We start from the raw sequence: 25623 nt of genomic DNA, 5'->3' as shown, positions 1-25623 counted from the left end.
CCATTGGAAGAAAATCTTATTCACAGATTTTGCGATACCCGTGTACCATTTATATCATCCTTATCCAACCAGATTGTGGTGATATTTTCTACTGACTCTGAGACTATCGGCGAGGGATTTTCTGCGAAATATCACTCTGTTGGTAGGCGATCAGGCATCTCTTCCTTAATGTATAAAAGAGCACCTCGAAATATACCGTAAAACTGTCATTGAGTTGTCATCAGCATTAGTCAAATTCTATCACCCAACACGATCGACAAGAGTTTATTTGATTACCACGGTCATTATAAAGTAGCATTTGTGAAAACATCAGCGATAAAGTTGAAGCTAATCATTGTCATAAAGTGACGGATATCTGGCCGATATACTGTTAGTGTTAACTATTGTTCGGAGGGAGGGGGGCATCGTTGTAAACTACCTCTTAATTACGGCGCGGAAGATATAACAGCTCTTGTTTGCGAGAATGGGAGGGAATCCCTCGTTCATATGGGAGCGATTTCTGATGACCAAATTTCGTCTGAGAACCTGTCTGATGCCTTCCGACCAACATGTTCGTAGGGATCTTCTGATGTATAATATTTTACATTGCAGAATGTCCAGGATACGGAATGGGTTTCTCTGTTTGTGATCAAACTTTCCACGTTAGGGGAGAATGTGGATATCTTCAGTCAATCAATTATCCTCATGGCAGTCCCGCTGACTGTACGTCTAGCTGGGTGATTGAAGTGCCGCAGGACAGTGTCATCCTCTTTGAGTTTGAACATTTTGACGTTGGTTATGAATATGATAGCGATTGTGAGGACAACTATGTAAAAGTATTCTTTTCTGACCACCCCGCAATTGCATTTTTGTATGGTACCTATTGCCTGAATGAAAAGCCATCCATTTTTGAATCAATAGGTTCGCAGATGTACATAGAATTTCGTGGGCAGGAGTCGAAAGCCGGCGCTGGATTTCTTGCAAAGTATACCGCTATACCATATGTATCGCTTATAAAATCGGATGGATCGTCCGAACGAGGTACGTATGATTTTAAGGGCTTATGCATTATGGACTGAATAAGTTCGAGCGTGATTCACTTTCTTTCTTGAGTTTCAATTTTTCTTCGAATCCTTGTAATGACACGTATATATTATATGGATGATACGAGTGTGGCCAACAACGAAATGACACCAAATATTATATTCATGGTTGTAGTATTAAACTTTTTTCTCTGCAATAGACTACAGGTGCAAGATGGAAGATTGGCAGCTATACCACGGTAGGTGTTATAAGTTCTATTCAGAAACGACGACCTTGACATGGGCTGAGGCAGAAAACCAGTGTATGAATGAAGATGGTCATCTGTTGAGTATCCTTGATACGAAAGAAATGGAATTTATTGCTTTTGCACTGGTGCGTCTGTGGTGGTCCGGAGATAGATTGACATACATAGGTAAGATGTAAACACATACCGGTAGATCTAAAGCTTAAAGTCAGTGACGCCTCTTATAACATACCGCAATATACACAGACTAACTTGCCATTCTTTCACATTAGAATCTCCTAGTATGCTGTTGACAAAGAAAACGTATATGCCCCATGGATAACATTCACAAAAAGTAGTACCTCATCAAAATTGCTATATTTGCAAGATACTCTATCATGTTTTGTATAATCCATTCGGATGGAAAGAATCATTACAGTTTACGCTTTTAGTTTGGACATTTCTTCACTCCTCAAGGGCGGTATAAAACAAATTATTCATATTAAGACGCACATTTAGCAGTTATACGTATAATAAACACCAGTATAAGCTGTATGTTTATTTGTCCAAGCCCATTTTAGTGCGAATCTATGGACATCTAGTAAAATAACGTTGTATGTACATCATATAGTTTGAATTATTTTGTTTCTGTAGGGCTCACTGATGGATTCTACAAAGGCAGTTTTCGTTGGACAGATGGAAGTCCGATGAGTTATAGTGATTGGTAATAAACCTTTTTTTAAAATCTGATTTCAACCGTTTCAGCTACAATTTCTGTCACACTTACACAGTTTTGATACAGACGAGTAATATTATCATTCTTGACAACAACAATGATATTTTTTTTGTCTAAATAGAGTAACAGCGTCTGATCTCAATGTCTAAATGACATATGGGTAACGACGTTGTTAGAACAATCAGAATATGATTCAACAGTCACGTGCTGCCTTTTTTACTTCTTGCGAGCTAATTTCACGCCATCAGTGAAGATGGACATACGCTTTCTCATCATCATAATCACCATTTAACCATGAATTCATTCATTTGTTTTGTTTGAATATTGTTCTCACAAAACAGCAGCAAACAGCAAAACAACGCTACAGACACTGTGCTCGATGATTTCTTTACACACACCACGACCTCAGCCAATGTTGAACAGTTCCCTTCTCTTAGTGTTACAATCTTCTGGGCAAATACGATTACATATTCATGTTATCAACTACCACCCTACAATTAATCAGATAGGGGGACATCAATCTAGCAATAGTCTCAAATAAAAAACAAGTCATATATCGAATCATCAATTTTACCGTTTTATTACTACAAGGGCGAAATCATCAGGCATTGATGGCGAAAACAACCAACCAGACGGTATGAAATTCGAACACTGTGCAATGATTGAAGTGTCCAATGTCCATCGAACAGACTATTGGCATGATATACCATGTGCTCTCAATACAGTTAAACAGTACATCTGTAAGCAACAGGCAATATATGTCGGGATACCATCAGACTTGATCTATGATGGGACATCAAAATATAGTAAGTGCTGAATATGATATTAACGTACTTAAAAAAATCTTATTGCCTTGTGTTATGAGGGCACTTATAGACGTCTAATACCTCGAGGGCTGTTGTGCAGCAACAATTTCCCGAGGATAAAAGCCAAGCACAAGGGGTAACATGGCGTCTACTAGTGGTCGAATAAGGTCAGGCAGTAAGTGTTTTATAACACATTACATTTTCAGGCATACAGTCTTTCAATAGACAAAGCGAATCCCCGATAAAACTTGTGTGCTACATGGATATTCCCTTAGGGAAAATTGAACGCGACTTCTGTCCTCATTATGTGCAAAGTTAGGTAACTGCGAGTAAATAGTCCATACCACGTGATATGATCTAAGCCAATCACTGTTGCTTATATATGAAAACGATGTCTTATAAAATCTTGAAAATCAAAATTTGCCATTTCATGACTCGTTTCTACCCTCTACAATAATTAGATATTATTCCCTGATATTTTTACATGTTCGTTCAGCCAAGGAAAATACAAGTGCCCTAAGGGGACTTTGTCACTACTCGTCTAGCGACTCATGGAGACAACCCTTAGGTCACGAGTATTATCCGTCTGAATGAAGAAACATATTGGAGAATAACATGATTATAACAGCGGCAGTAATATCAAAGAAAAAATCGGAGAAAGTAATGACAATTTTGAACGATTTGACTGAAATTTCGAACACAGCAGAACCAGTGACGTAGACACGCATTGTTGTGACATAAACGCACGCTGTCGTGACGTAGAACGACCAGAGTATATATTCCATATTTATTTATTCAACTTGGCTCGTGCATGGTATAAATATCTGGATATCGGACATGAAGTAGGAAAGAGTAAAGTACGTTATGTGGTATCTTTTATGTTAATTTAGAATATTAATTTATTTCTCATGTATGTTTCTCTTGAAACAACAGGGTGTGAAGACCTGTCCTGGAGGTTTCATCAACAATCGTGTTTTAAGATATACTACACCAATGCAACTTCAGACAAAAGTGTGTCCACACCTATCGACAGTTCTTCAAACTGCTTGGACCATTACCATCCTTTCTCAAACATACACACTGAGAAAGACATTGAACAGCTCGTCTACTACACTTACCACACCTTGGGACTCGGAACTGGCGAGTTTGTACGAATACGAAAGAGGGACAATATAACTGGCGGTCACAAACAATACGACAGTAGTGTTTATCCAGGTGCTAGGACGGTCAACACAACGAGGTGTCAAGGAAATCAACAATACGGAAAAGATAATGACTGCCAAGAGATAGACACGTGTGTGGTTTTGGAGACTACTAATTTGACTTTCACGTTGATGAAATGTGCAGATCCACGGATAACTTTCAGTCTCTGCGTAAAGCCGGCTTTAGGTAAATCAAGCCAGCAGGCAAACAAGCCAGCAAGCCAGCAAGCTAGCAAACAAACAAGCAAACAAGCAAACAAGCAAACAAACAAATCAACAAACAAACAAACAAACAAACAAACAAACAAAATAGTATCAACCAATCAAACACACACACACACACAAATTAACACATCAACAAACAAACAAACAAACACATTTATTTCCTCATTTTTAATGTAATTTTATTACCAAAATGACCGTCAACTGTATGTAAAAGTTTACGTAACATATACTATTTTAAAAAGGATAATGGTACACTGCATAACATATTGATGAGGTCATTTCATTTTATATCAACAGAGAAGACTTTCATATGTGGTGATAACACTTTCCAGTGTGACAACATGGAGTGTATTCACCAGTCCTACGTATGTGATGGCAATACAGACTGTACAGACAACTCTGATGAAAAAAATTGTGGTGAGTTTAATATGTCAATAATTCTATGACAATTAATAGTCCTGCGAATAGCTGTATACTATTGCACTTTAAAAAATCCCTTGTCCTTAAAAATGGAGGTATGTCTCAGACTTTAGTCGGCAAATCACATAGTCATGAAATAACCTACGGAAATGACCATAATTCTCGGTAATATGATGATAGTAAATTTATTTGATATTAGAAACTGTTCCCTCTATCCTATTTTATATAATGACTGTTAGGCCATATAGCTTTACATTACAAGATATATACTTTTATATGTTTATATCTATATTTTCAGATTTTGAAACGTGCCCATCATCGAGTTTTCGTTGTTCAAATGGAAGATGTATCTCGTTATCATTCTACTGTGATTTCATTGACCACTGCGATGATAACAGTGACGAACAGCACTGTGGTACGTGATGTACAATTGTAACATTTTGAAAAAAAACAGTGAAATGTAGAATGAAGGTTTTTTCAAAGCAGTTAATTTCTTTAAAACAAAGTATGTATGTATGTATGTATGTATGTATGTATGTATGTATGTATGTATGTGTGTGTGTGTGTGTATGTATGAATGTATGTATGTATGTATGTATGTATGTATGTATGTATGTATGTATGTATGTATGTACACCCTATCTTGTCTCTGACTAATGTTCACCAGTGTTCTCTGTGTTTTCAATGAGATGTCCGGTTTTGAAAATTATTTGTGCAACTGACTTTTTTAACATACAGAATTGCCTTTTTTATATTCCAGTATATCCAAACTGTACATCTACTCAGTTTGTCTGTGACAACGGCCAATGTGTAAATCTCTCAAAGCAGTGTGATCTTATTGAAGATTGCTTTGATGGGTCTGACGAAAGGCACTGTGGTAAGAATGTAAAATGAAGAAAACTATCGAGAAAAAGTTAGATTTTAAAGGTTGTGTGTGTAGTTCGTAGGCATAGTTGCATGGCTGTTGAGTGTGCGCTTTTGGTCATACAGTTTACCAAGAGGGGTAATGACTACCATGAATACGATCATTCTTATATGAACTATTGAATACAATAGACACTAATCCGTGTAGATTGATAAAATGATACAACCCGCGAAAAAACACCGATGTGTTTGTTTGTGATAAGCAGAAAGGATACAAGTTTCATACAACAATGTAAATGTAAGTAATTAGTGTCAGTAAACGTATCAAAGTATAAACACTACATGATCCCCGGAGCCCATAACTTTACTGTTAGAACGGTACTACACATGTGATAAGGATCGGGTCCGACTCTTACTGGTACATCCTCATATACAAACAAGCTCATAAAAGGGAACGTAATCACGGGCACCCAGTGGCCACCCACTGTTGTTTTTGTATCAGTTGTAGTGTTATTTTTACCTAATTTTGTCTTTGCCTAAACTCTTTCCTTTGCTCAAGCAAATACACCTGTATTTTTTTCGCGGGTTACAGCGACATTCTCAATCCCAAGTTAAGATTGGCTGTTGTAAAACACATCATCTCCACAGCTATATTCAGGAATTATCAAACAAATCATGCACTAGTCGTACCCGGAGCATTATTTATGTAATCAGACAACCACCAAAATATTTTCTGAAAATTGCTAAAATACCAATAATTGGACATTGTATATGTCAATGAGAGATCTATTAATCTATAAGTAGTATTGTCATAAGTTGAAATCGTGATTAATTGGGGGGGGGGGCTGATTTTGGGGTGCGGACCCATTAATCAATTTGATTGGATGTATTACACAATATGTATACTAGTACTGCTACACAATTATGTTTACCCACAGGTGATTCAATACAGTTCGTGGTGTACGATGTTGTCGATTACGTCGTTGTATCTGACAAAACAATTTAAAAAATGCTCCAGTTGGATCCATGGAGCTCTTTTTTGATAGTGCTACATATACTATAGGTCAGATAGGAAGAGACCAATTTCTGGTATGCATTCTGAAAAGATCACAAAGAGAGATTTGTTGCTCACCGCCGATCATTCTCTATTCTCTTATAGACATGGGTCTTTGCAAAGGTTTCCAGTGTTTCTATGGAGACTGTCTCCCACGTCACGCTGTCTGTGATGGGATGCAGGATTGTACTGGCAACCAACGCGAAGATGAAACAGACTGTGAGTTCGAAGTAGGGTCAGCTGAGGTTGATTCGACAGAGATGCAGGATCTTTGTGAACTAAACGAATTTCGATGCCATTTCGGTAACTGCATTGATCGGCAATGGATGTGTATCTATGACTTTGATCAATATGGCTATCAAGTAGGTTGTCGTGACGTCACACACCTACGAAACTGCGGTGAGTTAATCTAACTTATTAATTAACTGTAATTAACTTATTGATAAGTATAAATGATGGGGTGATTTCAGAGCATATCACCCCTGTTCTACCGAACTATTTTTTTCTCATACTGTTCGAGTGTTCCTGCCACTCCTACGCTACGATCAAGTTTATCGTAATACTTATGTGCTTTCAAAACGTAAATGCACACATTACGTTACATATATCCTTGGATGGCATGAGTTTGATAGCAGAGGTACTTTTATTTTTATTTGATAAATTTTATTCTATTTAAAAATCACGTAGATTATAGATGTAGCAGCCTCGCCGGCAAGCTTACTTCCCATTTTCCGTCGAGCTCAGATCTCCGAACTTACACAGCCCGAGCAAATATGATTAAAATGACGGAACAAAAGTCATATTAAGACAAATTCTACTTATCTTTAAACTAAATTTGATATTACATGCACATCGCAAGGTTATAACCGATAATTTTGGTTGAGAAATCATAGCACAGTATGAGCAATAAGCTTGACCTCGCGACAGGTCACGCGATTACGTAATCTGCATAGCCGTCGGGCGCCATTTTTTAATATGCGATGAAGAGTATAGTGCGAAGAAATGATGCAGTATTCGTATTTAGAGAAATACGGGGGAATACTTAGTTATGTGATAAATATATAATCCCATGAAATCAATGTTAGTTTTACGTCATAATGCTCCGAGTATGATTCTGCTGACTAATACAAATTCGAGCCGGTAGGCGAGAATTTGTAGTCTGCGGAATCATACGAGGATTATATTATAAATATAATATAATATAATGAAATATAATTATATGATTATGATATATGATACGATATGTTATTAAGTAGCATATTGATTTACGTTTTTAGAGTTATTTGAGTGTCCCTATGGAATGTTCAAGTGTCCATCATCGTACTGTATACCTCTCCATCGACGATGTGATGGTGTTCAAGATTGTCCTTATGGACAGGATGAACAACACTGTGGTTAGTATATAGAAGTACTTATCTATCTATTAACTCAATGCTGACATTTCCTTTCTAAACACTCGTAAATGTTATTATTTCTGGTGAGGTAGTAACTTTTCAGTTTATTACAAACATAACCAACACGGAAAAGAGGCATAATTTCGTGTTTATCTTATCATAAACTGACCAAGTGCACATAAAATTTAACTGTTTGGGTCAATACTTCTGTATAACAATACGCAAAAATAACACACGCGCGCGCACACGTATAGAGTCAGACACATACAGACACACATATACACAAAGACACATACACAGGCAGACACATGCACATGCACACAGACACACATTCACCGTCATATACATATGCACAGACACAGACAGACAGACAGACAGACAGACAGACAGACAGACAGACAGACAGACAGACAGACAGACAGACAGACACATTTATTCGGTAGGTCGTATACCATTTTCATACATAAAATATAGAATCATGCAGTTAATGTCAACAACGAAATAAATCAATTTAAATGAGTTTCTAGGTAGCCTTGGAATGGACTGACGTCATTTTGAGTACAGATGGCGTAATACGACGCATACGTATAATGCAGTATGTTTCATGCAGTGACAAATAATGTCTTTTCAGCGAATGTAAACAATACACTTTTTTCTATAAAGAATCTCACCAGTGTCAAGGCGAGTACAGATGCAAAGGATATGAGAACTGTGTCCCTCTATGGCAGCTATGCGATGGTATCAAGCAGTGCAGTAATGGTGATGACGAGATTCTTTGTAGTAAGTTAAATTGTGTTTTACTCTTTAGCCTGACGTCATCACAATATAGCCTTACGCCCTCACTATATTTTAGTTAAATTCTAGATGTAAAATATAATTACATCACGCAGAAGCCAAGTTATTGTCTTTGAACAGAAAAATATGGGTTATATACACTGGTTGTTGTACGTCACGACAACTCATTTCTATGTCACAGATTCAGATTCTGAGGTGGTCTAAATATGAGTCAGAACGTTCTAAATCGCCATTATATTTCCCAATATTCAATAAACCATGCTTGATAGAGCTGGTATAATTATATTATTCACTAATACTTTTCTTCATTCCGGAAAATACTCTTGGTGTAAGGGGTATTTGCAGTGGCTGAATGAAAAAGAAATATAGTAGGAATAATATATAAGTATATACATTTATAGATAGACATGGATTGACTAATAGACAATAATGACAAACATATGGAACAGCGATGAAGTAACATCATGGGGAGCAATCACTACACTACATATATCAGCAGTTTAATTGAGTTTTTTCAACAATGTCATGTTATTGTAACTGGATGAAAAAATGTAATTATGTTTGAACTGTCTTGTTATTTTCCTCCAGACATTATCTGTCCAATTCATTGCGTTTGTAAAGGCCACGTCATTGAATGTATAAATAACCAAATGACAACAATTCCAGAGACTATTGAAGAAAACGTCAGGAAGATGTAAGCATAATTCATATCACGCCATTGCAATATTTGCCATATATTTACACCATAGATAGTGGAGGGGAAACTGTCTATGTTTACACCTAATATTTGCCAAGCGCACAAGACTTTCGAACTATCAATGAGAAAGGGGAAGAAATGTAAAAATAAACTATAAGAAAGACTGTAAGTAATATGCCTTGTACCTAAGATTTCCAGCCAAATAGTAATGGAGGAAAACACCTTTCAGTTTCATTTCCATAAAGTTATTACATTCATGTATTCATGTCCGTGTTCAAAATAAGATTGGCTTTGTTTTTCATCCCAACAGAATATTCACTGGTAATACTTTGAATATCTCAGATGTCGATTTCAGTAAATACAAACTGCTTGGAGAACTGTAAGAATTTTTCACATTTATGATAATGTTATCCGTAAATCAATGATTACAACCGGCGACATTAGACCTTTGACGAATAGAGCCTGTTGATTTGGATTAATAACACTTGGCAAAGCATGTTGGAAATTAATACGAGAGAGACAAGCATTACACTCCATCATTTGGTAAGAACAGTTGTATGGCTCTTTACATAAAGGTTCGTGTTCACAAACAAATTTGAAGTTCCCTGGCAATTCATGTACATGCAAAGAGGCCATAAAACTGTTCTTATCAAACCAGGAAATGTAATACAAGTCTCTGCTCTGCTATGCAACATGCTGTGCAAAGTGGTATTAAAGCCCTATTCAGTTGTTTACTTCCCCTGTTTATAGCAGGTTCTGTTCCTCAATAGTCTGATGTCAGCGGTTGTAAGGTTTTTCTTTTACTATGCATATTTTAAGACATACATACGAATAATAGAGATAAACAGACTAAACATCTGTTAGTATTAGATGTTCCTATAAACTACCCTGGACAGGTTAGATACCATTTATGATACAGTGGCCGTATTGTTTACTCTAAATTAATTTCATATAGATGAGCTGTATATATGTTACAATGTGCAGTGTCGTAATTAACAAAGTTATGTATAATTATGCAGAGATATATCCAACAACACCATTACTAGAATCCCGATCAAGATGTTCAGAGATTTGAAGAATTTATACTTACTGTAAGTAACTATTTTCCTCACATTTGATACTTTCATTTTATGTCTCATTGTCAATGTGTATACTGATTTAACTTTATGACATCACTTTTGATTGCTTTCTCATTTCCCGGCTTGTCGTATTTAAAAAAAAATGTTTCATTAATAATACTCCTGTCTGCTTTTAGAAGCAGACTTTGCTAAGCACATTGTTATTTTGAAATATCGAATTCATATTTTTCATTCAGTAATGTAACACAAAAGCAACTTTATGTGTGTAAAAGGCTAAAAAACAATATAACATATGATATCTTTATTTTACAGAAATCTAAACGATAATGAGATCCGGTATCTGTCAGGTCTAACGTTCCTTGGGTTACGAAATCTTCGAAAGCTGTAAGTATTTTACTTTGATGAGGATCTTTTTGAAACGCTTTTTGTATCTGTATCATTGCCATCAATATGTTAAACTAAATGAAAGACAAAATCTAAGAAGCTTGTCTGTCTCGCACTTCAAAATTTCTGAACAATATTGTCTTTCACCTTTCAATGTTCTTTTTAACATATTCCAAAAAAGACCGCATAATAAAGCAATAATAACAAACAATACCCTCTGCGCATGATGCAAGCATGACCGACTGACTATTCGACTGATTGATGTTAAAGCTGTGCAGTAACATTCAAAGGTACAAAGTTGGAGATGTTGTACTGTTACAGTGTAAGATCTAGGTCAATACATACATACATACATACATACATACATACATACATACATGTATATACTATATATATTATACTCTTATACATGTATATATATATATATATATATATATATATATATATATATATATATATATATATATATATATATATATATATATATATATATATATATATAGCTAGCAGTTGTCTGATGATCGCTCGAAGCGTGAAACTCTAAGTAATGACTTATTACATCCTTATTCTTTTGAATTAATTCTATAATGCTCTGCTACTAATATTTGCATCGAGCACTGTTCTCTCCAGCAAGACACTTATATTCATATATATATATATATATATATATATATATATATATATATATATATATATATATATATATATATATATATATATATAACTCGGTGAGTATCAATCTGCTAAGACAGTGCTCTATACCGCAGTGGCAGAGCGTAATAGTTTGTTATTACAAAACTATATATATATATATATATATATATATATATATATATATATATATATATATATAAATCATTCTCTTTATTTCTGTATGTGGCCAAGGTACTTGTCACACAATGGGATCTTAGAAATAGAAGATGGTGCCTTTGAGGGGCTTAACAACCTACAGATACTGTAAGTAAAACTCCGAATAATCTTAATGTGAAGTTTTATCTGCAAATGGTTTTAATGGAATATTGTTACTGTAAAATAACAGTGTAAAAAAATAATAACCGGTATGATAGCTTGTTTATTTATATATCAAATGCTGTTACATGATAGACAGTTCATGTTGCAATTTCCATAGGCATTTTCGAACAAGGTTGCAATATTACATTATTTCTAAAGATTTGCACACCTGACTCTGTTTTCAAGCTGTTAGACGTCACTAATTCCAAGACAGTAACTCCGTTTATATTATTCTAGGGACTTGACTGGCAATACGTTCACCGTAAACTCAGCTGTACTGTTCCGGCCACTGGTGCATTTAGAACAGGTGTAAGTTCCTTATACATATAGTCCCCTCCGATGATATTGATCAGTAAATGTTGTTGTGCATGTTATTTCCTCAAATGTATAACTTCGGATCCTAGAGTGTATCGATATCACGATACCCTTTAGGTAACTCTTTGTGTGACCAGTTATTACAGTAACAGTGGAAATTGTGTTGGTTTGGTGTATCACTCACGTGACATGACCTCTAGACTAACAATATCACAGACACAACAAAAACAGCAGGATACTTTGCCCAATCACATTGAACAGCGATAAGCATTGCTATTCTCTTACAGTGCATTAAAACAGGCTTCTAATGAAAACATTACACATTAGACTTAATGATTTTAATGGCTGCAATTAATTGTTTATCTTTTAGCTGATAATCAACAAATCAACTTGACTACTTCTACATCCCCGCGCAGTGTGCACAGCACACAAACATTATTTAACTGTAAGTTTATTGATCACTACGAGTATAATAGTAGTAATATCAATAATCCTGTAATGCTGTATTTTGAGTAATGTGGAATCTCAAAACAAATATCATATACATGGGTAAAATAAATAGCTAAGAAAAACATTATTTTAAATAATGTTTATCATTTCTTGTTAATCAGATACACAGACGCTTACAAGTATTGCTGTCTTGTCAGAAAGTTTCGGCAAGTGGACATTTGTACACCAGATGCAGATGTATTTTCTTCATGCGAAGACCTCATGGCAAACAAGATTCAGCGGGCGTTTATATGGATTCTAGGGCTCTTAGCTTTACTTGGCAATATCTTTGTAATAATATGGCGGATAAAAGATAAGGATCTCTCCAAAGTGTCCAGTTTTCTTATCTGGAACTTGGCTGTCGCAGATTTATGGATGGGTGTTTATATGATAATGATTGCATTGGCAGACGTGTACTATCGAGGGGTGTACATCCAATATGATGACTTCTGGCGGAGTAGTTACCTGTGTAGCTTTGCTGGTTTCCTGTCCACTTTATCAAGTGAAGTGTCTGTCTTCACGTTAACGGTGATGACCCTTGATCGTTTTCTGATTATCGTTTTCCCGTTCAAATTAATCCGACTGAGACTTAAAACTTGCGTGCGTTTGATCCTTGTTGGTTGGGTCGTTGTGTCCGTGGTAAGCTTTCTACCATTGGTCGGTATACAATACTTTGGAGACAATTTCTATGGCCGTTCGGCAGTTTGCCTTTCATTACACCTTACAAATGAAAAGACACCTGGATGGGAATTTTCTGTCACAGTTTTCTTGGGTGTGAATTTTCTATCGTTTATTGTTATATTTGTCTGTTATATTATGATGTATATCGCTGTACGGCGAACAAGAAGAGCACCTGGTATAAGGTCACGTAATCATGCCAAAGAGGCAACAACCATCGCCAAACGCATGACACTGATTGTATTAACAGACTTTTGTTGTTGGGTGCCGATTACAGTCATGGGTATATTGGCATTGACGAATACAGTCACAATTCCAGGTATTGTTTATGCTTGGACAGCTGTCTTCATATTACCAGTTAATTCTGCAGTGAATCCTATTTTGTACACAATATCCGTCATTAATATCAAGAAAGTATCATCTTTAAATTTAAGCACACGTACGCTGAACTCAAAGTACTCCTGTAGTGGAATAGACAGCCAGGGCCAAACAGGTTAGCGCACCATTGGCTTATTTTGCAGATTATATATTTATACATACATACATACATACATACATACATACATACATACATACATACATACATACATACACACACACATATATATATATATATATATATATATATATATATATATATATATATATATATATATATATATATATATATATATATATATCGAGAGAGAGGGAGAGAGAGGGAGGGACGGAGGGGGAGGGCCCTGTCACTCTCGTCTCGAAGGTCCTGTTGTCACTCAGTGGCTCTCCCCCCTCTCTCTCTCTCTCTCTCTCTCTCTCCTGTACCTCTTGAAGAATGGATTTTATTATTTTCTTTTGGTCAGTCAATATAACAATGACACGAATCGTCAAACCGATTGAAAATAATATTATACACAGCCTGACATGGACCGAAACTTATATAATATACACTTCTCTGTATTTCTAGCTTCTCTAGTTTATGAAGAGATGCCCACCAGTCAAATCATAGCGGTTGCGACAACAAATTACCTACCATTATCAGCACGTATTGACTCGATGACTAGACCATGGCCAATTGATGATATTTATGTCATAGCATATGACATAGCCAAGGCCTTGGACTTTTTACACTCTAGAAAACTTATTCATGGACGTGTAAGTGAGAAGGTTATTCTCATTACACTCAACGTAGAGGAAGTAAGTTCATAGTCAACACACATCAGTTAATCTACCATTTTGATATTGTAGCACAGGATTTTATAAAAACCATTCAGCATAATTACTTAATCACACCATATACTTTTACCTGAATTACAAAACTTAGATGAACTTTGCTGACAGCTGTTCAATTGTATGTGACTAATAAAAATACTCGTGGTTTATGTTCACCAATCATTCAAGATATTTGTTTTGCCAGACATTGCCGGTACGCGGTGCATAACCTATACGTTTTGGCTTTTGTTGTGAAATATATTTTATATAAAAAATATACCCTTAATATTTGTCATTGTTTTAATCACGATACAAATTACATTCAATCTCTAAATGTACTGTAACATTACCTTGGCCGAATAACCTCTTTAACAGGCCAATTTTACAGCAGAAATTATGTTGGTTTGGTATATATTTCACTCATGGGACATTCTGTTTTTGACACAGTGCGTCAGTGGTAGACATATATCAACTCTAGACTAATAATAAAATGCAGTAAAAATAAGCTTCTAATTAAAACATTACACTTGGAATTAATGATTTTAATGGCTTCAATTATTTATCTTTTTAGCTGACAATCAACATATCAACTTAATTACTTCTACATCCCCACTGTGCACTGTACCTATGAATGTATTTTGTTTGCAGTAGAAGTTGTTTGAGTGTGTGTAAGTAAATGTTCCATTCCCGGACAGACAAAGCCTTACGACACTTACGTACTTATATTCATGAAATCTTTACAAGAATTACATCACTAATCAACAACATATATATACATTTTTGTGTTTTTCTTCCTATTAGGGAAGTGTCAGCCATGCCTACCTAGCTGATCTACAACGTTCAAGGTATACACACAATGAGTCGATGAAACTACTACCATACAGCAAAGATATACAGGCGTACGGCCGCCTGGTTTCTAGACTCCTTAAATTAGCCTTAGAGCGATAGGAAGTGATTTTCCATCTCATATTCGATTAGGTATTCACTCTTTTAAATCAAATTGTAATATATTATATATCTCAATTCATTTGCATTGGGGATGAGACTGACCTTTGACCTTTTAACGATTTCACTACTACATAACATTAGCATTATATGTATGGAACATTTTCACAACTTAGATTTCATTCTTTGATGAGAACAAATCATGTTCATACTCAGAACAATTTAGCAAAGTTTGTATTTTTAGCTTTCCGTTTACGCCGAAGTATTATAGATTCGTATTGTTTTTATTTTCTATAATTATGTGAATTTGTATGTGCCAGTGTTGTTTGTCACAGCAAACCTCTACATTCACGATTTGCTTTCTGTACGTTAGGCCGGTGGCCACGGTACTCTGAATAAAGCATATTATTATTAACATCGAACATTTATCAAAATCATTCAACAAATTAGATCTGTGCTCTTTATAACTTTGACGTCGTAATCCCGTAATGTAAAAATTCTCCTCAATAGTAGAACAGAACCCAATCTGATTAAAATCTGATGTGGTGAAAGCGGCTACATGTGTTACGAGTCACAAATCTAAATTATGTCCATTCAGGATATTTTGGTAAATTTTCATCATGAACTCTAAATTGAAGTCAAAAAGCATTAAAACTTTGTACATACAGTGACATTCCGTTGCGTAACAGCATAGGTCCTTGACATCTCAACATCGCTATTTCGTACCAGGTACAATTGAACTGTCAACAACTTTTATTATGACATGACTATTTTATGGTCTTTGAGATATGAACTTGTATTACTAATCTAGAGAAGGTGATTGGATATTAGATCTCGGATGATGTCTTTCATCATAAGACTTAAGAATACGTCATACTCTAAGAATAGAGATTTTGTGTAAACTTTGAAATGTATTTAAGTTGGGTTTTTAGCCCATCTCGAGAGGAGAGGCGGAGACGGAGATTGGTGGTGTAATAAAATCAACCAAGTGGTTAGCTTGGCGTTCGTTGAACCAGATACGTATGTTTCGTTGTGAGTTCTACTCAACACAATCCAAGTCGGTACGGTACCTCGTAGAAGAGATGGTTTGAGAAGAAACTAGTTGGTCGGCTAATTCAACGTTATAGTCTTAAATGGAACAGACTGACGATTTGGAACAGCAGTGCGAGTGAGTACTTCCCCGTTTGAACATTAAATAACGATAAACTGCACAGTAAGCCGATCAACAGCGTTTCACATGTCTTTATTTACCTCTATTTCCATCGTGTTGTGTCGTTTGTTTTGATTCGGGTGATCGCCGCCTTCCTTCAAAAAGGAAGCGTGCTGATTCGTTGAAGAAACCTCTCAAAAGCGCGAGATATGAACGAGATTTTCTATTACACAAGGTCAGATGTGGGAAGGCGGCTATCACCTGGAGCAAAGCAAACGACACAAAACGATGGGAAATTGACAGAGGTAAATAAAGACATCTAGCTGCTTTCAACCACATCAGACTTTAATCAGATTTGACAGAACCCATGCTATGACGCATGAGTTCAAGTGGGGGTGTACTCGGGGTATTTGCACAAACATAGCAAGTGAAAGTACAGTTAAAAAAGAAACCAGCAAACACGAGTGTGAATACCCCCATAGTACCCACATTTGTACTCACACTGCGTAGGATTCTGTTATTAAAATTTCCATAAAAATCACACTGTTTGCATCACCCGATTTCGTGTGTGAGGAACGACCGCCCTTTCATTAACATATCATTTGCATGCAGGTATGCAGATATATGTTCTGTATTGCACTATAATATGCGCGCGTACCAGTGTTGCATATGTTCTGTTTAGTGATGTAAATATTTAAATACTTTAAATAATAATAAATTAGCATCATTAGGTAAACATCTAGAACTTTATCTATATATTTTGCTTACATTTATTGTCATTATAGGTTTAGATAAAGTGATTACCACTAGAAAGTGATGTCTAACAATATTGATATGGAACTTGAATAGAGTGTCTGTTTCGTATAAATTTCAGGTTCATATCTACAAAGAAATGTATGAACAAATTTGAACAAATAAAAAAAGTTCACTAATCCCTGAATATTTTGATTCATGTCAACACGCATGTCAAACACACATTTATGTATGTATGTATGTATGTATGTATGTATGTATGTGTGTGTGTGTGTATGTATGTATGTATGTATGTATGTATGTATGTGTGTGTGTATGTATGTATGTATGTATGTATGTATGTATGTATGTATGTGTGGAGTTTGGCGCTATATAAATCTCTTTGATTGATTGATTGATGTGTGTGTATATGTATGCGTGTTTGTGTTTATTTTCTTTGTTGTGTGTGTGTCTGTGTGTGTGTGTGTTCACATTCACATTATAACTGAGAACAAAGATGAAGCTGGTTTTGTCCTATCTGCTTTAGTTGATGCCTTGTGAATTTTTGAAAAGTGAAGTTTATCACTCTACGTCGCAACACTTTTTCTAAGTAAAATAATTGAAGTTTTCAAATCACCCCATGAACCCACTTCTGTACATATGGGTATGGACCTTTTGCCAAATCTATCAGTCTGTCTATTGTCCCTACCCTATCGAAACAATTATGCAAACACTAAATGCTCTCGGTGACATGAGAATATGCACTGTACCTAAAATTCCATCTCAAAGTGTACAGCCGTCAGTTATTGGCTAGATTTGAATAATATCTGTTCTCACACATGATTGTAGAGAAGTCTCGCGATGCAAATTTAAGATGGTGGGTGACTTACTAAAGCATTCAGTTAGGACGAAATCAGCTTCTCCTTTGTTCCCCTGAGGTTTAATTTCAAGACCCCTTCAGGACAAAATTTTCAGTTCCCCTCATCACATGCCCAATTGTTGTCATTCCCCCATTCCCTCCCCGGTTGTAAATAACATCTCCCTAAAGCTGACAATTGCTATAGACATGATCGACGTATGCTCGGAGGGCAACATAGATCTGGTTGGAACTGTAGACGTGGTAGGTACTGTAGATACTACTGTTGGAGAGGATGTGGTGAGCAAATCTGTGGACCCATTGCTTTGCCTGTTCATCCTTCATGGATGACGTTGTACAGTCAGAGCTGCAATTCTGGAGTCAGAATGAGCTGTAGGTGCACATCCAACATCGATTATTGTTTTACTCTCCAGAAGTTGAAAGACTTCTAAATCATCTACAGAAAAATATGTCCTTGTGAGTTACAAGAAATGATAGAAAAAATAGCTTTGTAATCATAATTAACCAACAGTAATAGAACATAACGCCATGAGACAAGTGCCAGTGTGGCGTCCTCAAAGTATTTCATCTATCTGCGATCGTGTTTTCACTAGCTGTGTCTGGAAATATGTAGCAGAAAACACTGCAAGCACTGTCAGACTGTAAATACCACAAGTACCCACCCTGTCACTCGCGTGTCATGGGGTTCTCTTAGCATAACATAATTTAACGTTCATTAGAAAAAAATCTGAAGACAAGTATTACTGTGCGTTCATTTGAAAGTGTGAAGAGAACTTGTGTCTGAATTTCAGTGCTTCCATGATGAACATACATAGTATTAATATCTGTAATGATTTTTACATATTTATTGTTTTAATATTCTAATAATAGCAAAATTACAGTTGACAGGTTTGACTGCATTTAGCTGTAGTGACATGTATTAAACTCTACCAATTGTCTTTTATACAGCACAAAGGTGCTTGGTTGGCTAAAGGAGCCCCTGGCTGATAAAGGAAGAGACTGCGCTTCTACTGGACAAGAAAGTCTGAGAGAATATTACGTGTTCAGTACTTTAAAGTCTTTTGAATACTGTCCAGACTGGAATGTCACTTTGAATGAAATGAAACATGAAAATACAAAAAAGACAGGAAAAGTATTCATTTTAGAGGCGCCATTCCTAGTTTGGCTCTAAGAGCATTAGCTTCAGCAATCTCCGCATCTTCATTTGCTGCATGTCTACTTTCTCTGTGTTCCTTGTCTCTTTCTCTCTTCTTTTTCTTGTGTTTTCTTGGTCTGTAAGAAATTGCAAATTATTAAAATGTCACATTCAAGTTCAAGTCACATTAAACCAGGCGTAAAGATTGGGTAACAATATCTAAATGTACAGTGTATTGTAGTATCTGCTACATTTGTATATATATGATGTTATCTATTGGGACTTAAAATTCATTTTAAAGGGAAAAGAGGAACTAGCCATTCTGCCCTGACCTATTTTTTTTCTGATGTAGCAAGGTATGCAGGAAAGTATGATGAAAAAAGCATTTTATTGAAGCAAAATAAACATCACAGAAAATAGTGCAAATAAATTCTATGACAATGAAGAGTAAACAATTAAAAACCAGGTAACAGTACACTAAACTGCATATGAGAAACGCAGAAATCATCTTAACAGAATGAAAATACAAGTTGACTATTTTATTACTCAACGTACCTGTCGTCAGGTGAAGGTGAATAATGTCTACTGCGATGTTTACGATCCCCATCTCTGTGTCTATGACCTGCAAAGGGAACCCATCATAAATAAAAGTTATTTAGCCATAACTCTCATCTACATCAGAAACACAACATATGAAAAATCAGCAGTGTGTTTGCTTGAATGAAGTGAGCTAAGGGAAGTCTTCAAGTAAAGACAACATTATGTAAAAACAATAATACAAAAAGAACAGTGGGTGCCTCATGGCTCATGCAATGCTTTTATCGGTTTGTTTACCAATACTAAAGGTTGCCTGTACAATACAGAATTGATTACAAAGTTCTCCTGACCACCGATAAAATATTGCATGGTCTTTCACCGCCTTACTTATCAGACACTCTCCATAAGAAGCCTAATCTCCGCACACTTCGGTCATCGGACAAATACTTATTGTTTGAACCCAATTACAGGTGCAATTCATTCGGTGGCTGTGCTTTCTCATGTGCCGCACCACACCCACAGTCAATGCCTTCAGGAAAAACCTTAAAACATACTTATTCGCGAAAGTTTTCAATATTTAACTGTACAGCGCCTCTGAACTCTACTTCGTATTGCATACAGACGCTCTATAATTTTTTTTATTGATTGACTGATTTATCTTTGGAAGTTATAATGAACAGTAACAATGTTTATTTCCTATATCAATTTGATTTATTCAAAAGTTTGTACCGTGAACCTCAATTTTTTGTTCTTGATTTAACTGAGAATGGCTTCAAGTTTTCTTGACCAAAGTAACTACATAAGTTTAAGATATTTATTTTTGAGTCACACACTTTTGTATATTTAAGATATCACATATTTTATATGTATTGTAAGTATACCTGGAGATCTGTGCCTTCGTTCTCTGTCTCGGTCCCTTGATCTACTACGCCGCCTTCTTGGACTGCGACTCCTACTCCGACGTCTATGACTATCTCTTCTAGGTGAAGGACTCCTACTTCTCCTACAGGAATCATTTACATGAAAACAGAATCTATAAATCACTTGTTCTCACATAAATTTGATATTAGCTATGTGCCATAAAATTACATGCTAAACAAAACAAACTGTATAGATGAAAATGTCATGTATTGATATCAATACTGGTGATGTATCAACACAACTGATATATGCCTGGTTTTGAGCAAAGCATTTTCAGACAGGCAATCATCAACGTGATTTTATGATACCTCCATGACAATTTGATTCTATCACAACAGTAATTTTGATGTGACAGTACCACCATTGTCAATTCAAAAATCACCAACTTTGAATATTTATGCAATAAATGGTAGAAGCCCAAATACTTCAGTTATTATGAAAATAAATTAATGCTGGCTACACGATATGTTTGCTCCGAAAAAATAAATAACATGACCACAAGATACTTCTTTACAAAATTATTGTTTGCAATTTCATATGTTTATCCAAAGATTGGTTTGACCATCTCTGAGACAGTGCCGGCTAACACTCACTGGAATAGGTAATGCTGGGTGGACTAAGCAGCCAGGGATAAACATCTTACCTTCTGTGGGGTGATCTGCTTCTACTTCGTCTGTATCTTGGTGATGGACTTCTTCTCGGCTTGTCTAAATCTTTGTAATTATGTCGATGATCTGGTGAGGGACTAAGTTTTGTTTCCTGTCCAAGGAAATGGGAAACATTATCATAATTCATTCATTTCCAGAGTGGTCATATAATTACAGTCTAAACCATAGCTAATCTGTTTCCAAAACGATGACACCCATTTCTACTTCTGAAACTAAGCATCCAATGACTGACTTCCAACATTACACTGCAAGTTCTCGTAACAGAAACTATTTCACTGAAATATGTTTATCATTAACATTATTTACATGTAAGTGTACAATGTAGAGTAGTGGGTTCTATACTATGACAGCTGAGAACTTACACCATGTCCATATTCTGGTTATCACAAAGACAAAAGATTGTATGGTTTGACCACTGGGGGCACTGTTTGGAAGCAGGCAATGGTGGGTTGCGTACCATAGCCTCATTTGGAAAAGTAAATTTCCTGATGCTTCAACTTCTTCAAGCAAAAGTTTGATGCATTGCCATTCTAAACTAGTGAAATTGTTCTCTCAACTTTGTTTCAGATAGTCTTCTCCATGGTCTACACATGCATTACACTTACTATAGGTAAACGTGAATACAAGTCAATCTTCTATTTTGACCCTCTAGATTGAGGTAATATGCTATAACAGGTACTGACAATTCATATCAGGATAAATTGCAGATAAAGTCATATACTCACTTCAATCTCCACTTCATCTTCACTTTCTTCTATGTCTTCTAAGTCTTCTTCTAATGCACTGACCTATCAGAAATTATTTGTACAAAAAAGTTAATAACAAGTGCATATAAACAAATTGCTCCCCATCCCCCCATACACATGTATTAACTGAGTGCACCAATCTATCAGAAATCATTTTGTGTAAAGCGTTAATAAAGCACAAGTAAACAGATTGTACTTTATCAACGTCCCTCATATACATGATGTGTACTAACAGATTTTTGAGACAAATGCCTCCACCCCATACAACTGTTGTGAAAGGTGTCAACTATAGTTGCAGTGAATATGGCAGGCTGATCGTATGAGTTGTAATAAAAAGTCATATGGCGAGCGTGTGCTCTCGCAAGCAGTGCCTCTCTTATGGAATGGTATAGCACCCAAACTTTGTTCTTCGTCAACTGTTGATAAATTCAATGATATTAAGACATATCTGTTTGCAAGAGCTTTCTAACTTTTACTATGATCTGCTATTGTTCCTGTTCAGCGCCATACATGTAGAACATTATGTTGTATTGGACTTAAATGTAGGCACTATACAAATTCTCTTGATTGATTGATTAATTAAGTTATTTGCAAAGTAGTGTCTACTTTCATCTTGCACTGTCTAACCAAATTGAAGTGTGCACCTGACAAGTCTAAAATTGCCATTCCATTATATCATGTTAGTTAGGGTATGTGCTAATAATCATAAAGTAACTATATATGTGAATACATACCCTTTGCTCTATCTGATTGGTCTCTTCAAGTACTTGTCTTTTTTGTAATCGTGGTAAAATGACATCACAACTCCTCTCCTCTCTTAACAATTCATCCATGTACTCATCAACATGTGATAGCTCAAATACTACAGAGAAGAGACAGGTTTGGAAACTGTCATTACATTTCTTGACATGTAATCAGTTGTTGCTTACACAGATAGAGGTACTTTGAAAAAACTTTTGTGCTCTTGAAGTGTTTGCATTGTCAGCACTGTTACCAGTATTAACACTATGGGGAAGATCTCCTACAGTCATCCCATTGAAATTTAAGCTTTTTTATTACCACTATCTGGATAAAGTATAGTTATTTAATAATTATAATAATATTTGAAGACTGGGATAAGTGTCCTTCAGGTGGTCCTCTAGTTTTGCTACCACATAAAATCATCTTGATAGTATAAGCACAACATGTACTCTAGTCTTGTAAACTATGGGTAAATTGTAAGAAAGATTATCGTGACCCATGTGAGCCCACTGATAAAATATGGGGTTGAACTTGTATTTATGGCATTTTTTTTTTCAATTTACAATTCATTGAAGATATCAGTTGTATTTTAATCACCACAAAAGGAATCTATCCAATCAGACCACAAACAAACACAAATGGACGACATTAACAAATATTGCATCGCAACTTTTTCTACTTACCACCCATCTTATTCATAACTTTGATTTTTCTGTAGTCATTGTACAAGGGTTCCAGATACTTAAAACAATCCAAGGAGTTACCCACTAATCTCATATACAGAGCTCCAAGACATCTGACATATCTGAAATATGTACAAAAGTTTAACAACTTATCTCAAAGTTATCATCTTAGAATTTAACTTTTGTGTGTATTGATCGACTCTGCCTATTGTGTTATTTTTAAAATTATTATTAGTTGTTTATTCTACATTCATAATTGCTCTGCTTGCAAGAACATTTATACAGTATATGTATATGTTTTTAAGATGGTCTCAGGCGTTTCGTATATATATATATATATATATATATATATATATATATATATATATATATATATATATATATATATATATATATATATATATATATATATATATATATATATATATATATATATATATATATATATATATATATATATATATATATATACAAAATGTACTAGCAAGGCAACCATCTGTATGTACATGTACATGTATGTATAGTCATGATGTGGACCAATTCTAGGAACATACATGTACACGTATGTACACTGTCAACAAAGCATGTTACCTCATGCTAGCAGCTCAAAACAGAACAAGGTTCTGCCTTCACGTGCACACATACATGTATGGTAATCAGGGCTTGAAAATAACAGTAGTCCTGTGTCCATAGACTGTCAATCCTTGTCATGGGGCTACCATAATTTGCAGCTGATACATGTCGCTCACTCAGGCCATCACTGATTTATGCGATAATTAAATGGAGAACTATTTACTGACTTGAAAGTACTTCAATAACACATATTTACAATAGAGAATCCCTGTTTTCAGTTCAGGAATACAGGACTATTTTGGTCTCCATCCTTGGGCTACCAAAGAAAATTTAGGACTACCAAATAAAGGACTCAAAAGATCAAACACTGCAGACACGTACTTGAAATCTTCATTTCTGATGAACTCCACAACAATGTCTTTTTCAGGCTGTATTTGTAACATCTTTAGAACAAGACAGAGAAATGGCGTTGGCTTTACATTTCCACCATATACCCCTCCTATGTATTTCAGTTCCATGGCTTTGTCAACCAAAAGCTCAGCTGCAAAGAAAGAAAAACGGTGAGCAATGTATTATGTGTGCATTAAAACTTTCCGGTTGACCAAAACTAAAAATACATGTGTGAATATGAAATATCTTGATTTTTTTAAATTTAGAACTAAAGTGCCTGTACAGTAATAGTAAGCTTGTACGTGGATATGAAGTACAGCATAGACCCTCCATGGTGACGGTCTACGATTACAATGAACTGTGTGGAGTCGGTGATAAGTGTGATTCTACTTCTATGCGTGTTATCACTGTGTTGAAACTTTATAAGCCTAGAGGCAGCTCATGGCCAATATATAACAGTTGACTAGTGGACAAGAATCTTACTGTAGAAAATTTTTTGTCGCTTTTTATGTGCGTGTAAAATTCTACCACTGACTGACACAAGGTAACGTTTGCTACACGTTTGTTTGATACATTCGACAATAATACGATCCCGAAGTATATCGCATATTACAAGGCACATTAAACTGCTTCAATACTCACCGGATAACGCAAAACATTCTTCTTTCCAGTATCGACTTTCATAAATACGTGATCGAATAATCTTTTCTACCAAATATTGCGGATTTGTGCCTTTCACACTGTGAGCGTCTTTCACAGTGCGATTCGCCATTTTGAGAATGCTTTCCCGGATGTAAAACCTCTGACCTCAAATGACCATTCTCCTTTGATCCTCTGTTTTACTTCTACCTTGTTGTAATTGAAAACGATTCTTTTTTAATACGCAACTGCTTTCTTAAGTGCCATCTGGTACCGTTCGTAACTCATTTATAGCGCTAT

The 25623-nt window shown here is 35.6% G+C and overlaps 2 protein-coding genes across 2 annotated transcripts; one reads left to right on the top strand and one right to left on the bottom strand.

Annotated features, from left to right (window-relative positions):
• Nucleotides 1-1343: 1343 nt before the first annotated feature.
• On the top strand, nt 1344-15589 carry LOC144436796 (uncharacterized). Its single transcript, XM_078125657.1, is given in 19 exon segments — nt 1344-1435; nt 1901-1970; nt 2574-2788; nt 3722-4177; nt 4513-4632; nt 4934-5050; nt 5396-5512; nt 6659-6952; nt 7831-7955; nt 8619-8727; nt 9331-9436; nt 9750-9818; nt 10459-10530; nt 10831-10902; nt 11788-11859; nt 12151-12222; nt 12840-13888; nt 14342-14571; nt 15388-15589. Coding segments are annotated over 19 exon segments (3576 nt in total). The 5' UTR covers nt 1344-1371; the 3' UTR covers nt 15535-15589.
• Nucleotides 15590-19178: 3589 nt separating this feature from the next.
• Nucleotides 19179-25557, bottom strand: LOC144436472 (pre-mRNA-splicing factor 38A-like). The gene is made up of 9 exons (XM_078125273.1): nt 25327-25557; nt 24676-24835; nt 23722-23843; nt 23032-23159; nt 22277-22339; nt 21527-21642; nt 20844-20965; nt 19981-20047; nt 19179-19562 (listed from the first exon to the last, which is right to left on the bottom strand). The coding sequence occupies exons 1-9, from the start codon at nt 25454-25456 to the stop codon at nt 19427-19429; spliced, it is 1044 nt and encodes a 347-aa protein (XP_077981399.1). The 5' UTR covers nt 25457-25557; the 3' UTR covers nt 19179-19426.
• Between the last annotated feature and the right edge of the window lie 66 nt (nt 25558-25623).

Source organism: Glandiceps talaboti, chromosome 6 (genome assembly GCF_964340395.1).
Source record: "Glandiceps talaboti chromosome 6, keGlaTala1.1, whole genome shotgun sequence".
NCBI lineage: Eukaryota > Metazoa > Hemichordata > Enteropneusta > Spengelidae > Glandiceps > Glandiceps talaboti.
The sequence above is the reverse complement of the archived record's forward strand: the minus strand, read 5'-3'. Positions and strand labels throughout refer to the sequence as shown.